The sequence below is a fragment of the Crocodylus siamensis genome, chromosome 5 (genome assembly GCF_052110815.1).
Source record: "Crocodylus siamensis isolate JL-2025a chromosome 5, ASM5211081v1, whole genome shotgun sequence".
NCBI lineage: Eukaryota > Metazoa > Chordata > Crocodylia > Crocodylidae > Crocodylus > Crocodylus siamensis.
The window spans coordinates 202,220,690-202,234,215 of record NC_143399.1 but is presented as its reverse complement, the minus strand read 5'-3'; the positions used below and the strand labels follow the sequence as shown (position 1 = coordinate 202,234,215).

The 13,526-nt window shown below is 47.5% G+C and overlaps 1 protein-coding gene across 3 annotated transcripts in view; it reads left to right on the top strand.

Moving 5' to 3' along the window:
• Positions 1-12,725, top strand: part of GJC2 (gap junction protein gamma 2) — a 59,401-nt gene extending 46,676 nt beyond the window's left edge. For all 3 annotated transcript variants that reach the window (XM_090047913.1, XM_090047915.1, XM_090047914.1), the window contains exon 2: positions 6,474-12,725. In XM_090047913.1, coding sequence (XP_089904039.1) covers positions 6,494-7,744 — 1,251 coding nt within the window. In that variant the 5' untranslated portion in view covers positions 6,474-6,493 and the 3' untranslated portion in view covers positions 7,745-12,725. The remainder of the gene's footprint in view (positions 1-6,473) is intronic.
• The last annotated feature ends 801 nt before the right edge of the window (positions 12,726-13,526 follow it).

The following is a 13,526-nucleotide window of genomic DNA, read 5'->3' as shown; positions in this document are numbered from 1 at the left end:
TCACCATTTAGCATTTTGTAAAGCCTCACCGTATCCCATCCCCACCAAGCATCAAAATCAAACTGCTCCCCTCCCCACTTGTACATGCACTAGTATTTATGTGCATTGCGGTAACACATTGCTGCAGCCCTGGACCTACATGCCATGGCGCTAGGTGCTGTACAAACACAGAATAAAGACGATCCATGCTCTGATCTGCTTACAGTTTGCTGATAAAGTTGGCTAAGCTGGTTCATTTTCAATGTGCGCAAGACAGGTTTGGACCCAGATAGCTTCTGAGAGACATTTTGATTCAAAGTGTCAGACTGGGGGACTGCAAACGAGGAGGCCTAGGTGTTATTCCCAACCCCACCACTGCCCTGATACATGGCTTTGGGAAGTGCCTGCTCTGTGCCTCAGTTTCTCTACGTGTAAAATGGGGGATAAAGACAAGTAACTTCCTTTGTAAAGTGGAAGGCCCCATTACTGCTTCCATTAGGCCTCCAAGGCTTGACGGTGGTGTGTTTATAAATGGGTTATTAGATAGGGAAATAGTAGCAGTGGAAAATTCTGGTTTACTTTACTTGAGACCTCTTGACAGTCAAGGAATGTTTTCTATATTTCAAGTCCTGGATCTGATCGTTATCATCTGCATTAGTATCAAGGTTGGTGGCGGAGAGAACAGCTCTGTTGTGTTTGGCTCATGTCCTGAGGCATATCAGAAGTGAGATTCCCCCATTTCAATGAGGGAAAATGTAGATGTAAAATAAAAGTCCCACTGGATGTAACCCCACTCCTGCCGACTTCCAAGAGCGTAGGTGAAACTCTCATTGACTCTGGTGGAGCCCCACTGAGGCCTTAGCCAGTGAGACCCCAGGAAAGTATAAAACAAGAGTGTATGGCTATTGTGCGACAAGGTTATTTGGGTAGATGTGATCTCTTTTACTGGATCATCTTGAATAGCTGGGGGAAAAAAATTGCAAGCTTTTGGAAAACCTTGCAAAAAAATTTTTCCCCCAGCTATTTAAGTTGGTCTAATAAAAGAGATCAGATTCACCCACAGACCCTTGTCTGCCTGTGTCCTGAGACCAACACGGCTACAACCTAGACCCCGGGCTATTGTGTGGAAAGCTGCCTCTAATCCTGCCCTGCACTCAGGGGTCAGAAGGGGAACTTTAAACTTACTTTTGAACAAATTAGAAGCAAAAGCTTATGGGGCTGGATCCTGCTTTCTGCTGTGTAACTGTGGTATAAGGAAGATCAGGATATGAACCCTCCTTTGCATGTGAATCCAGGGCAGCAGGACTATTAGACCACCTTGTATAGTCAATTCACGGCAAGGGGCTTAGACACGTATTGGTGCGTGAGACTGGCAAGGGCGAGACGGAGGGGAAGCTATAGTAGCATAGGGCCTGCTCCTCTTCCTGGGACTCGCTGAGCACTCGTTATTGCAGCCCCAGTTCATTGTCAGTGCCACAGTCTTCTCTGCTCTTTACTGCTGGCCTGCGGCGAGGAACCTTTGGTTTTGCAGTTGTGGTGCAAAAGGCCATAGAGTAGATGGATTTCAGGTTGAAGCTTAGCACTCTTTGGACATACGTGAACACGGGGGATCAGACATAATGGCTGGAGAGCCCCTTCCCGTGGTCCTACAGTGCAGCCCACAGGATTTGGCCCACAAATCACTGGGCAAGGAGATGAAAGGGGCCCCTGCTGGAATTCCACTGACCAGAATAGCAACATGCTTCCCGTGTTATAATTGCCTGCCACCCCATGTACGTCCCCTCATACAGGCTATCCATGGAGCGTCAGTGATCTTCGGGTGAGTTCAGTCGTTGGGTGGATGGGCAGGTCCAAACTGGGCCACAATCCTGCATGGTACTGAGCAATGGCAGCTGCCACTGGTTTGAATGCATGTTCCAGGTACTTGAGATATTGGCTGTGAGCATGCAGGCATCATCCCCAGGCCAAGCTCCAGAACATCCCTCCGGGACTTAGGATGCACAGAGCCTTTTGGGCAGCCCATCTGTGTTTGCAGCCAACTAGGGCAGAGGACACTGAATTCAGCCCTTCTTCTGTTGGCTGATGTATAGGCAATAAAAAACAGAGGAGCCTGGAGGAGAAACCAGGAGGAGGCTTCACAAACCAAGAAGTAAGTGTGTCTGTGTGGGCACATCTACACGTGGGCATTTACTGCGCGGTAACTGAAATTTCTGAGTGGTACCGGCATGCGTCTACATGTGCAAGCCTGTACTGTGCAGTAAATATGGTGATTTACACTGACTTGAGCATAAATTTGATACCTGCATCTTGCAGGTATCAAATTCATGCCCAATTAGTTACTGCGTGATAATGCACATGTTGACTCCTTGCTATGTAGTAACATTGTGTGTGTGTGTGTGCGTGTGCATGTGTGTGGACTGACTTGGGACTAATCTTAGTCTCAAGTCAGTTCACATACAGCGTTAATGCACTTTTAAAGCCTGCATGTGTAGATGCCAGCCTATTCCCATTTCCTGTGCTGTAATATACTGTGCAGTAAATTTAAGTTGGTGTAAATGCATGTGTAGACATGCCCTGTGCGTACGATGTGTTCGTCCCTTTGTGGCATCTGTGGAAGTGAGCCTGGGTTCATGAAAACTTGTGCTCTGTCATATAGATCGTATTTAGTTCATCTATAAAGGTGTATATCTACCCTGACTTCAGACTCACACCTCTGTGTGTGCATATGCATGTGCACCTGAGACTGGAGAAAGGGCACCCCCGACTCCAAGAGATTAGCCCGCGGTTTTCAATCTCAGATAAAGCCCTGGCCCTGCAGGAGTCAGCGATGGCTTTTGTATGGGGCTCTGCTCGTTACATAACACCCGAGCTCTTTCCAGCACTGTATGGACAGATATGATTAACATTTGCCGCCCACACGTCCATTCTTCCTTTCCCTTCCTGGGGGCAAAACCTTGCAGACAGTGGGATGCCTTGTTTTGTCAGCGTTTCTTCTTGAGTTTGTTTTAACAAGTGCATGCTACTCAATGGGGCTGGGATTTATTTCACTCCTGCTGCTTCCTGGGCTGGGTTCTGCAGCAGCTGATGGCAAAACTCCTGCAGACAGATGTGACACAGCCAGGTTGAGCGGGGGGGATCTACTTTAGCACATTAAAGTGCCTGAATCCGGCTGCAGACAAGCATCCAGCCTCTTGTCAGGACTTGCTGGAGAACAAGAGACACTGATACACAGCTCCAGTCTTGGTACACAGAGCACACTTCTGTGAAAGGAAATCATTCAGCTGGAGTAAAAACAAGCCATCACATTTTGTCCCTGCTTTAAAAAAACAGTCCATTGATTTGCAAAATGTCATTGTTCAGAACCAGATTAACATGCCCGCTGTTTTTTGTTCTGACTGCACCTATATCTAGACCTGGAAATTCTTGCCAGGCCTGGTCCAGGCCATGCGTGTGACTCCTTCCTCAAATTGCCATTGTGGGAAAGACCCTGGAGGTAGTCGAGCACTTCCCTTACTCGAGTAGCCACACTGAACGTTGATGAGATCCAGCACGACCTCCAGGCTGCAAGTGCCTCCTCTGAGAAGTTGCTTCATCGTCTTTTTATGGATCGTGATTTCCAAAAAGACACCAAGATCCAGATCTACAACTCAGTCATCATCCCCACGCTACTCTACAGATGTGAAATGTGGGTAAGCTATCACTGTCATCTCAAGAGCCTGAAGAGGTCGCCAATGATGCCTCCAGAAAATCCTCTGCATCAAATGGGAAAATCCCCACACAAACACCAGCATCCTTGCTGAAGCCACTGGGCACCTATGCACATGACAGACCTCTTCTATGACGCGTGCTAATTAGCATGCGTCAGAGCGGACTCAATTAATCAAGTCTGCTGTGCATCTGCTGGAGCGTGCTAATTAGCATGCTCCAGCAGCCCCTGCATCACATGCATTCAACACCCCTGTTTCAAAATGGCGGCAAAGACTTCAACTAAAACTGGTGGAATAAGATTTAATTAAAGCACTCCTGCCACCAATTTGACACTGAATACATGTGACGCTGCATGCACTTTAAGTGACTTTCAGAGCCGTTCTCGTTAAAGCGCCGCCCCCCCCCAGCCCCCGTAGCATATGTATAGACACTCACAGTTACAAGCATTGAGTCGGTGATCCTCAAGCACCAGTTTTGCTGGACTGGACATGGTGTGCGGATGCCTGGCTTTTCATTCCCAAAACAAGCGCTCTATTCTCAGCTTCGCTGTGGCCTGAGGTCTTGCGGCGGCCAGAAGAAATGCTGCAAGGACACATGGAAGGCAACCATCAAGACAGAAACCAAGAGCTGGGAGGAACTGCTTGCTAACCAACTCCAATGGTGCCACAACCTCAACCAGGTAAAGCATCTTGCCCTTGAAGCAAAGAAGAGAGACCAGAGGACGGACAGACCTGCAACTTGTGTGGACGGGTTTGTGGCTCAAGGATTGGACTCTTAAGTCACCTCAAAACCCATCAGTGAGCTGTGGCAGAGATCATCCTCGAACTGAGATTGCTGACAACGTGCTCTATAATAATGTGCAAGCACTAAAGGCATTCAAAGGTAGTGCTGCACCTTCAGACCGGCTGTTAGCACCCACCGTGCAACCCATGGTTCTCGGTGAATGAGCCTTGGTTGTCAATACTACACCAAGCTTTGACAGTCGTGGTGGCAGCGGGGTCACCAGTCTCTCCCCCGGCTGCTGCTAGAGGCAGACAAAAAGTCACCTAGCTGCCTGAATCTCGTGTTATTTTCAAGGCAGGCAATTAAAATGATGACTTATCTTGATCTGTGTCTGTGAATAATTGTGCCACCAACAAAAAGATTAGACCAAGGCACTATTCACAAGCCAGATAATGCTGGACTCAGAGCAGTGTGTTATGATAAGTGACTCCATCCTTATCTGTTGGTTTGGGTTTTTTTTTACTTAAAGGGATTTGCATTTGATCTTAGCAGCTTTAAGTTTTGCTTTCCCTGCAAAAAAGAAATTAAAAAGGCTGATGGGACTGATCTAGCCTGTTCTGTTTGCTTCTGGTGTGTATTTTCTTAGCTTGACAGCAAAATGTCCTTCAGGAACTAGAGCTCATTTCTGCCGGGGTTTGCCCCCCCCGTGTCCCTCTGGTAAGAGCTGAGTATATACCAGGTCAGTTCTCTGCGGTATTTTATTGCCTGTATCAGCTTGAAGGCAGGAAAGGGCAGCCCTTTAGACACTAATTCGGAGAATCATGAGCCTTTGTAGGCCACAGTCTGCTCACCTTGTGACCTGTTGGCATGTGTGAGCAAAATAGCGGAGGTTCATGATGAGTCCGTCTCCCAAGTGAGTTCAACATACACGAGCTTACATCTTCCTGACACCCAGGCGCCTTCCCATCTGCATTTGGTGCATCTGCATAGTCCTGATAACATGGCAGCAGTGATACTTAACCAGGGTGCCATGGCGCTCTGGGGTGCCATGAGATCCTTGGCTGGGCAATATTAGCACTGTTAGGTGAGCAAACACCTACACACGATTCACAAGATAAATGGAGAGACTCCAAATACAAGTCCATAGTCAAACCCATCCCGACCTGCTGTGGGCTTTCTGCATGCTTTGCAATGGAAGAATTGCTCTAGGATTTTTCTCTACTCAATGTGAGGGAAAGCTGAGAGCTGGCATTTTCTGTGGGGCTGCATCAGGTCTAAAACAGTTGAAAACCACTGCATTACAGCAGTATCTTAACATAGGCTGCAAACTGGGGGGGAGGGGGGGGTCAAAGCAGAAGGGTCTTGAAGCCTTAATAATGTCCTTTAGCATATGGTTTGTGTATGTAATACATGTTTGCGAGCGTACACCACACTGTGCATGCCCATTACCTCTCCGGTGCACACTGTCATCGCCTGTGTGCTGTGCTGATGAATCAGAGCTGTTCAGCTCTACGTCATAGCATCTGTGTTGCTAACGGGATCTCCACGACCATTTAGTTTTCAAGAGACAGGGGGGCTGTGCTATTGGGTAGGAGGACTGGAGCTCCTGAAGTGCAAAGAGGCTGTATCTAGCATGCAACACAGCAGCACTGATAAAAATGTATAACAGCCATATGCTTGCTATTTTGTTAGGTCCCTGCGGGCAGACTTTTCCATTCGTGCCTGTCCACAGGGCTTTTCCTGCAGAGAACTGGCAAGATCAAGGCCTGAGCGAACGTAACGCGCTTCCCCAACACGTGCAGATTCTGGACCTGATTTAGGGGCTCAAGTGTAGCGGGGTGAAGTAAGGGGAAGGGTCTCGAATGGCTTCAGTGCCCTGCAGCGTGCAAACAGCAGCACTGCTGTAGTGAGTGTGCTGATCTCTGGAATGAAATGATTTCCCTGTGACATCGCCCCTTTGTCATCTAGTGCCACTCGTAACCTGAAGTGTGTTGCCATGACCATTGAGTTATATATTAATTTGTGTGTTATGTTTTCTTCCCCACCCCTTCCTTTTCTGGCAGGTTATAACTGATTAGCCCATATGACCAACATGAGCTGGAGTTTCTTAACCCGTCTGCTAGAAGAAATTCACAATCACTCCACCTTTGTGGGGAAGGTCTGGCTCACGGTGCTCATTGTCTTCCGGATCGTCCTGACAGCTGTTGGGGGGGAGTCCATCTACTCCGATGAACAGAGCAAGTTCACGTGCAACACCAAGCAGCCGGGCTGTGACAACGTCTGCTACGATGCCTTTGCGCCGCTGTCACACGTCCGATTCTGGGTCTTTCAGATCATCATGATATCCACCCCATCCGTCATGTACCTGGGCTATGCCATCCACAGGATTGCTAGGTCCACGGAGGAGGAGAAGCGGTTTCGGGGGTTCAAAAAGAAGAAGAAGTTTGCTTTGAACTGGCAGGATGTCCGGAACTTGGAAGACCCCATGGAAGCGGATGAAGAGGAGCCCATGATCTCCGATGACACGGGGGAAAACAACGAGAAGGCCAAAGACAAGGAGAAGAGCAAGGAGCCGCAAAAGCACGATGGGAGGAGACGCATCCAGCAAGAAGGGCTGATGAAGATTTACGTCTTCCAGCTCCTTGCCAGAGCTTCATTTGAAGTCTGCTTCTTGATAGGGCAGTATCTTCTCTATGGCTTCGAGGTGGAAGCTTACTACGTCTGTAACCGAGCCCCTTGCCCTCACACGGTGGACTGCTTTGTGTCCCGGCCGACGGAGAAAACCATCTTCCTCCTGGTGATGTACGTTGTGAGCTGCCTGTGCCTGTTGCTCAACATGTGCGAGATGTTCCACTTGGGGTTTGGGACCATTCGAGATGCCATTCGCAACCGAAAGATCAATAGCTTCAGGCAGCCCCCCTACAACTACTCCTACCCAAAGAACATCTCCTGCCCTCCGGAGTACAATCTGGTCGTGAAAGCCGAGAAGTCGACCAAGATCCCCAACAGCCTGATGGCGCACGAGCAGAACTTGGCTAACGTTGCCCAGGAACAGCAGTGCACGAGCCCGGACGAGAACATCCCGACCGACCTGTCCACCCTCCATAAACACTTGCGGGTCGCCCAGGAGCAATTAGACATCGCGTTTCAGAGCTATAACACCCCGCAACCCAACACGCAGCCCTCTAGGACCAGCAGCCCGACTTCGGGTGGGACTGTGGTGGAACAGAACAGGGCCAACACCGCTCAGGAGAAACAAGGCACGAAACCCAAAGCTAGTTCAGAGAAAGGCAGCTCTAGCAGCAAAGATGGAAAGACATCTGTATGGATATAGTTAGGGGTTGGGCGCGATGCATTTAACGGGCAATGTAAGTAGGGGGTGTGGGTTTCTGCACCCCTGCCCCAGTATTGTCTTGAGTTGATTTTGCAGCACAAAGGCACAATTTTATACACCAGTTGATGGAAATATTGTTAAGTGGTTCCAGATTTAATAATGTCTTCTAACGTGTTTAACAACAGACAGTTTCCTTCTTTTTCGGGGACTTTCCAGGGAGCTAAGCGTGAATGGTGCAACCCAGTGCACACTGCCTAGGTGTGGAAGTAAGAGCCTCTCTCCTGAAGCCGCTCGTGCTGGTTTCCAAGGCCAGCTCACTGCAGGGTCTCCCCTTCAACAGGGACTGTTTCAGTGCTGGTGGCAACGGAGCTCCCCAGTCATGAGAAGAAAGGTCTTGACTACACCAAGCAACTCATGTCCTGCATATGAAGCTATATGTACTGTACTTGCGTGCCCGGAAGAGTTTATTACTAAACGCTCTTACTCCAATTAATTTCTACTTCCTCCGTTAAATGGGGAAAAACCCTGATTGTTGCTTAAACTTTCACAACACACTCTTATTACTACTTTCCTGTCTGAATTCTTAAACATGTCAGCAAGGGGTCATTGGAAATGAAGGCAGCAGAGATCACTGGTGCTGGGTCTAACTAGGCACTAATGCAATACTATGACTTTCAGAAACGCAGGAACCATATTTAAAAAGAACGTATGAGATCCTGAGTGATTCATGTTAAGCTACATGTTTTATTCTTATTCGCTTTTCATTTCAATGGTGAAGGAAAAGCAGATCAAATGCTACATAGCAGAAATTAATGATAAATTTGCATTGTAATGATGCTGCTGCATTTATTATAGATCTAGTGGGAAGTGTAACGGTTTACTGTTTTTAACCCCGCTGTTGCACATCATAAGAAAAAGTGCCTTTTAGAAACCAGGAAAACAAAATCCTAAGTATCTGATGTCTTCAACTGTCAACTCTCGGTAGAAACCTGAAGATCAGTGTTGATAAATTTTGCTGTCATGTGCTTTTTAAAATCAAAACTTTATACATGGAGAAATGGACCTATGCATAGGGGTGCGTGGTGTGTGTGTTCCCGTATATATAAGAAAATATATATAAACACACATGGATATGCATGTGTGATATGCATGTAAGGCAATATCAACCCCATGGTGATCTTTACACCAAAAATCAGAGGATAACGGTGCCCTGTTGCCTTCCCATAGAGATCTCCTGGCAAAACTCTGGGCCAGCTAGGTAATTGGCCTTGCTGCTTTTGCTCCGCTTGAACCAGGCTGTGGATCTGGCTATTTGATTTTAGTGGGAACAGGACAGAGGCTCTTCAGCAGAAGCTTGCACCATAGTCACAGGTGCAAAGCAAAGTGGCCTACACTGAGCCCTGTGCTGCTGCTTCCAGCCCCCGAGCTACCTAGCCTAAAGCTACTTTGGGCATGTCTACACTATGCTGCAGTCACAGCAGTGGCATCAGTACAGACATCCCCTACGGACCAAATCCCCTTTTCCTCACACACGCAAGCAATTCCACTGCCCGTGTCTGCACCAGGATATTGTGGCTAACGTTTCTCACCAGTGATAGTCACAGTGCAGGGTTAAGGCAGACTATGCAAGATGGTGCTTAAAAATAAGGGGGGCCTGTTTGCAGATTGTATGATTTTGTCCTTCTGCCATTGCTATGCCCAGTAAAACCAAACCCTGGGGTTAGCAAGTAGAAATGCGAGTAACAAAAAAAAAAAAAATCCCAGTGCAGATACCACCGTCCATCACAATGGGGCTGTTCGTGGCAGTGAGGCAAGAAAGTTTAGGACTTAAGCACAACACAGCACCATCGAAGGAGGTTTCTCATTCGGAAGTACTTGGGCAGTGTATTTTCCCTTCCTGTGCCAGACGTACAAACCCGCGCGGGCTGGGGCTATTGATATGATGTAGCTGTAGTGGCACAAAGCAGAAAAGTGATCCTGACCACAGGGTTATTTGTCATCCTGAGTATTCATGGACAAGCTGAAGAAAGAAACTGTGTCCTATAAATGCTGAAGGCAAGGCGTACACGATTGCCTCGTCCTCTGAGCCTAGGCAGCCTCCTCCACTCCTGCTGAAGGCACTGGCTTTGCAGGACGCACTTGGGACCTTTCAGGATCAAAGCCATATATTTGCACTGTGATAATAGCAGCATTAAAGCCCTGAAGGAGCAGGGAAGATAAGCGTACCCTTACCTTTAAGCAGGTCCACGACTCCATTGGTCAATGCACTGCCCATACGTGCAAGGGCTGTGTTCACTTAGACCCTTGTGGCATGGTGACACAGTTTCTGACATGACATGGTGTCACTTGTAATGATGGCAGGACAAGAGCTGGGTAAACTGAGTTGAAAGGCAACAGGTGAACCCCTAGAGAGAGCTGTGGTTGCAAATACTTGAATATTTGCTTTGCTCAGTGGCCTGCGAAGGAATTCAGGACTTGTTCCTGCTCCCACCAAAGCCATTAGTGAGACTCAAAGGAGCAGAAACTGGTCCCTTTTATTTATGAGCTGCCTTTGACTGGGAGTGAGGAGGCCATCACGCAATGCCAGGTCTGTCGGAAGAAATCCACCATTTTTCACGTGAACTGCAGGACACGGAGGTTGGGTTTCACAGGGTGGCAAGATTGCTCTTCCCATACACGCATTTTAGCCCTGAGGCTTGCCTGATGTGCTTATCACATTCCTAACCTGGGTGAGAGGGCGAGGGTCGGGGTGGGAGAGGAGGGAGGAAAAACATATCCGTTTGCTCTTCATGTCTCGTTGCTCTGCATGTCATGGAGCAACTCGCCCTTGGCATTGCATTCGGGTGTCTTCCCTCTGAAATTTAAGAGGGGCGGTTTGGTAATGGTGGGCTGCCGTTCCAAAGCACATATGCTCTGGCACCCTCCAGACCCCTGGATTTGTGTGCTTAGTGCTGGGGTGCAGCCAGTCCTGCAGACGGGCAGTGCTTTACTCTCTCCAGCAGCCGTTTATCTTGCACATCTGTGTGGATCTCCCCTGTTTATCCTTGGCCTCGTGTCTTCACGAGAAACTGAGTGTATTCAATGCGGCGACCCGAAAGGATGGAAACTCTGAATAGACTCATGGTTGGATGTTGTGTGGGAGTCTTTTTTAATTCCTCAGAAAGGACTAGCAAGGCTGCAGCCTCATTTAAACTTGTCCACCCTGACTAGGCAGGAGGCATGGTGGCCCCATGCTGCAGCGCGGACGTGGTCTTATGGCTATTTCTCCGGAGATACTAGCAATCCCTGCCAGGACTATGGGCATGTCCTTATCATATCCTGGAGCTGGCGTGGGCCTTGTGGTTCTCAACGGTCGTCTCCCTCATCAGGGAGTGCTATGGGCTACGTCCTAGTTTGTTTTTTGCACCTAAATGGCGTGTAATTGTATAAGGCAGGTTTAGATATCCAGGTTGCAGCCGTATTGATCTAGAGGAAAAAGCATTCAGTACTTGTGGTACAGGTAGTATCTTTTATTAGACCAACTAGATTTTTGCCCCAAAAATAAAAGAATATTTTGGGGGGCAAAAATCTAGTTGGTCTAATAAAAGATATCACCTCTACCATGAGTCCTGAATGCTTAAGGCAGGTTTACTCTTCATTTCATCCAGGAAGAGCACACGCCAACTGCTGAAACTTCCTTAGCCTGACAAAGGGTTTTTGAACCTGAAAGCTTGCTTAAAAATTGTTTTCCAGCTATTTGAGTTGGTCTAATAAAAGATACCGGATTCACCCAAAGAACCTTGTCTGCCTACGTCCTTAGACCAACATGGCTACCACCTACACCCCTAAGGCAGGTTTAAGCGCTTATGCCCAGTTTGGGAATGCCCTGCTTATATATCTGCCAGAAGCAGGGGGTGGGGAAGAGGAGGAGGAGAGGAGAGCGGACAGTCTATGGTGACTGCACTGTTCTGCCGTTCATGCTGTCTCGGGGCTCTGGTGCAGCCTCCTCGGCAAGCGGTTTATAACTCTGCTCCTCTTTCATCCCCTGAGCACAGTGCTAGGCAAAGAGCTACTTACCCCTGGCAACACTCCTGGGTAGTAAATGGCATAAAAGCACCTCTATGCCCCAGGGCTAAGTGACTTACCCAGAGCCACGTGGAGGGTCTGTTGCAGAGACGAGGACAATTCGGGGCTCCCGTGCTCAATCCACTAGACCACAGTGGCTCCAGGGCAGCTGTTCTCACCAGCCCAACCTATGCCCGGTACACAGAGACATTTTCTTTTACCAGACGATTGTGCTGGTGATATTTCCCCACCTTTGCAAAGAGATGTACAGGGTGAGAGACATCTCTCCAGAGATGCTGTAGCTTCCAGCAACCTTTCTGGGTCATTACTGGGATGACCCATAGCTCAGAATTTCTCTAGCATTTAGAGGATCTTCCTGTCCCGGTCAGGTCCAGCCTGAAGGAGAGCAGTACAGGGACACGAATGTTCAAAGCACTTCAAGCGAGCATCTTTCCTGAATGATATCACTATGTGGCATGTGTATAATGCTTTGCTTCTTTTACTGATGAGTGGTTTCAGACACAGCCTGGAGGGGTTTAATTGCATAGTATAATTAATCTGAAATACTGAATATTTCACTAAACGTGCATCCAATAAAGTGCTCGTCATAATTCAGGGCCTGGAACGTCCCAAGTAGAAGCCAAATTCCCTTTTTTGCTTGCATTCCATTCTTCTGGAAAATACTTGAACTTAACTAAAGGCCATAACAAGTCTGCATTGTTATAAAGTTTCTGGGGGGAGGTTTTTGTACTAACTGTATTTGTATTAGAAACTTTCTGAGTCTGAGATTGAATCTGTAAATATTTTTCACTGTAAATGTTACATCGGGAATGTAGTTAGAATGTTAAAAAAACATGGTCAAGAAAATGCAGCTCTGGTTGGCTCTTCAGTTTCCAGTACTAATAAAATGGAATAAAATTTGCGTTCTGTTACAACACGTAACGTGTATGATGTCTTTCTATGGAAGGATAATCCTCAGCGTGTTGGTAAAGACAGAGTGCAAGGACTTTTACACCTGCTTTTCTTCAGTTTCACTTGATGTCTGACTACCTGGTTATTTTGCTTCTGATCTCTGTCTCTGTTGTGCATCACTGCCTAGGACTCCTTCAGGCCCTGAAGTCACGTGGAACAAATGGCTTCAATGTGCAAACGTCCCTCTTGGGACACTGTACAGACATCCTGATTTTCCACCGGGCAAGTTCTCTGCATATTCTGAAATTAAGGCCTCTTCTAGTTCAGCACCCAAAAAATTGATGCATGGAGATTGCTTTTGAAAAGCAACACCGCTGGACTGCTCTTTTGTGTAGTTTGAAATAATCATTCTCAGGCCGTAGAAAAAACAAAGATCATTGTAATCTAGGCCAACTTTTTTTGATTTCACATAAAGATGACTTATAGAGGGGGAAGATGAGTGAGATAGTGAGATCATGACATTTTTTCTCTTCATAAAAAAAAGTCTCTGTGTTTTACATTAGAAAGTCAGGTTTTGTCTACTCATTCTTCCCTTCCTGCCTCCCTGAATGGCCAAAGTCCACGAGAGGACAGGAGGTCCAAATGCAAACAGGATCTAATTAAATTAGTGGGGTAGTTATTTCCACACAGGGTGCTTATAGCTTTGTTGCTTTTTTTTCCTGCAAGCATCTGTTTTAACTCAAATGCCCAGAAACCAGTTGTGAGACGCATTGCTTTTGTTAATCATTTTACCCTTTGGGCCCGTCCATAAAAGTGCTGCTCGTTC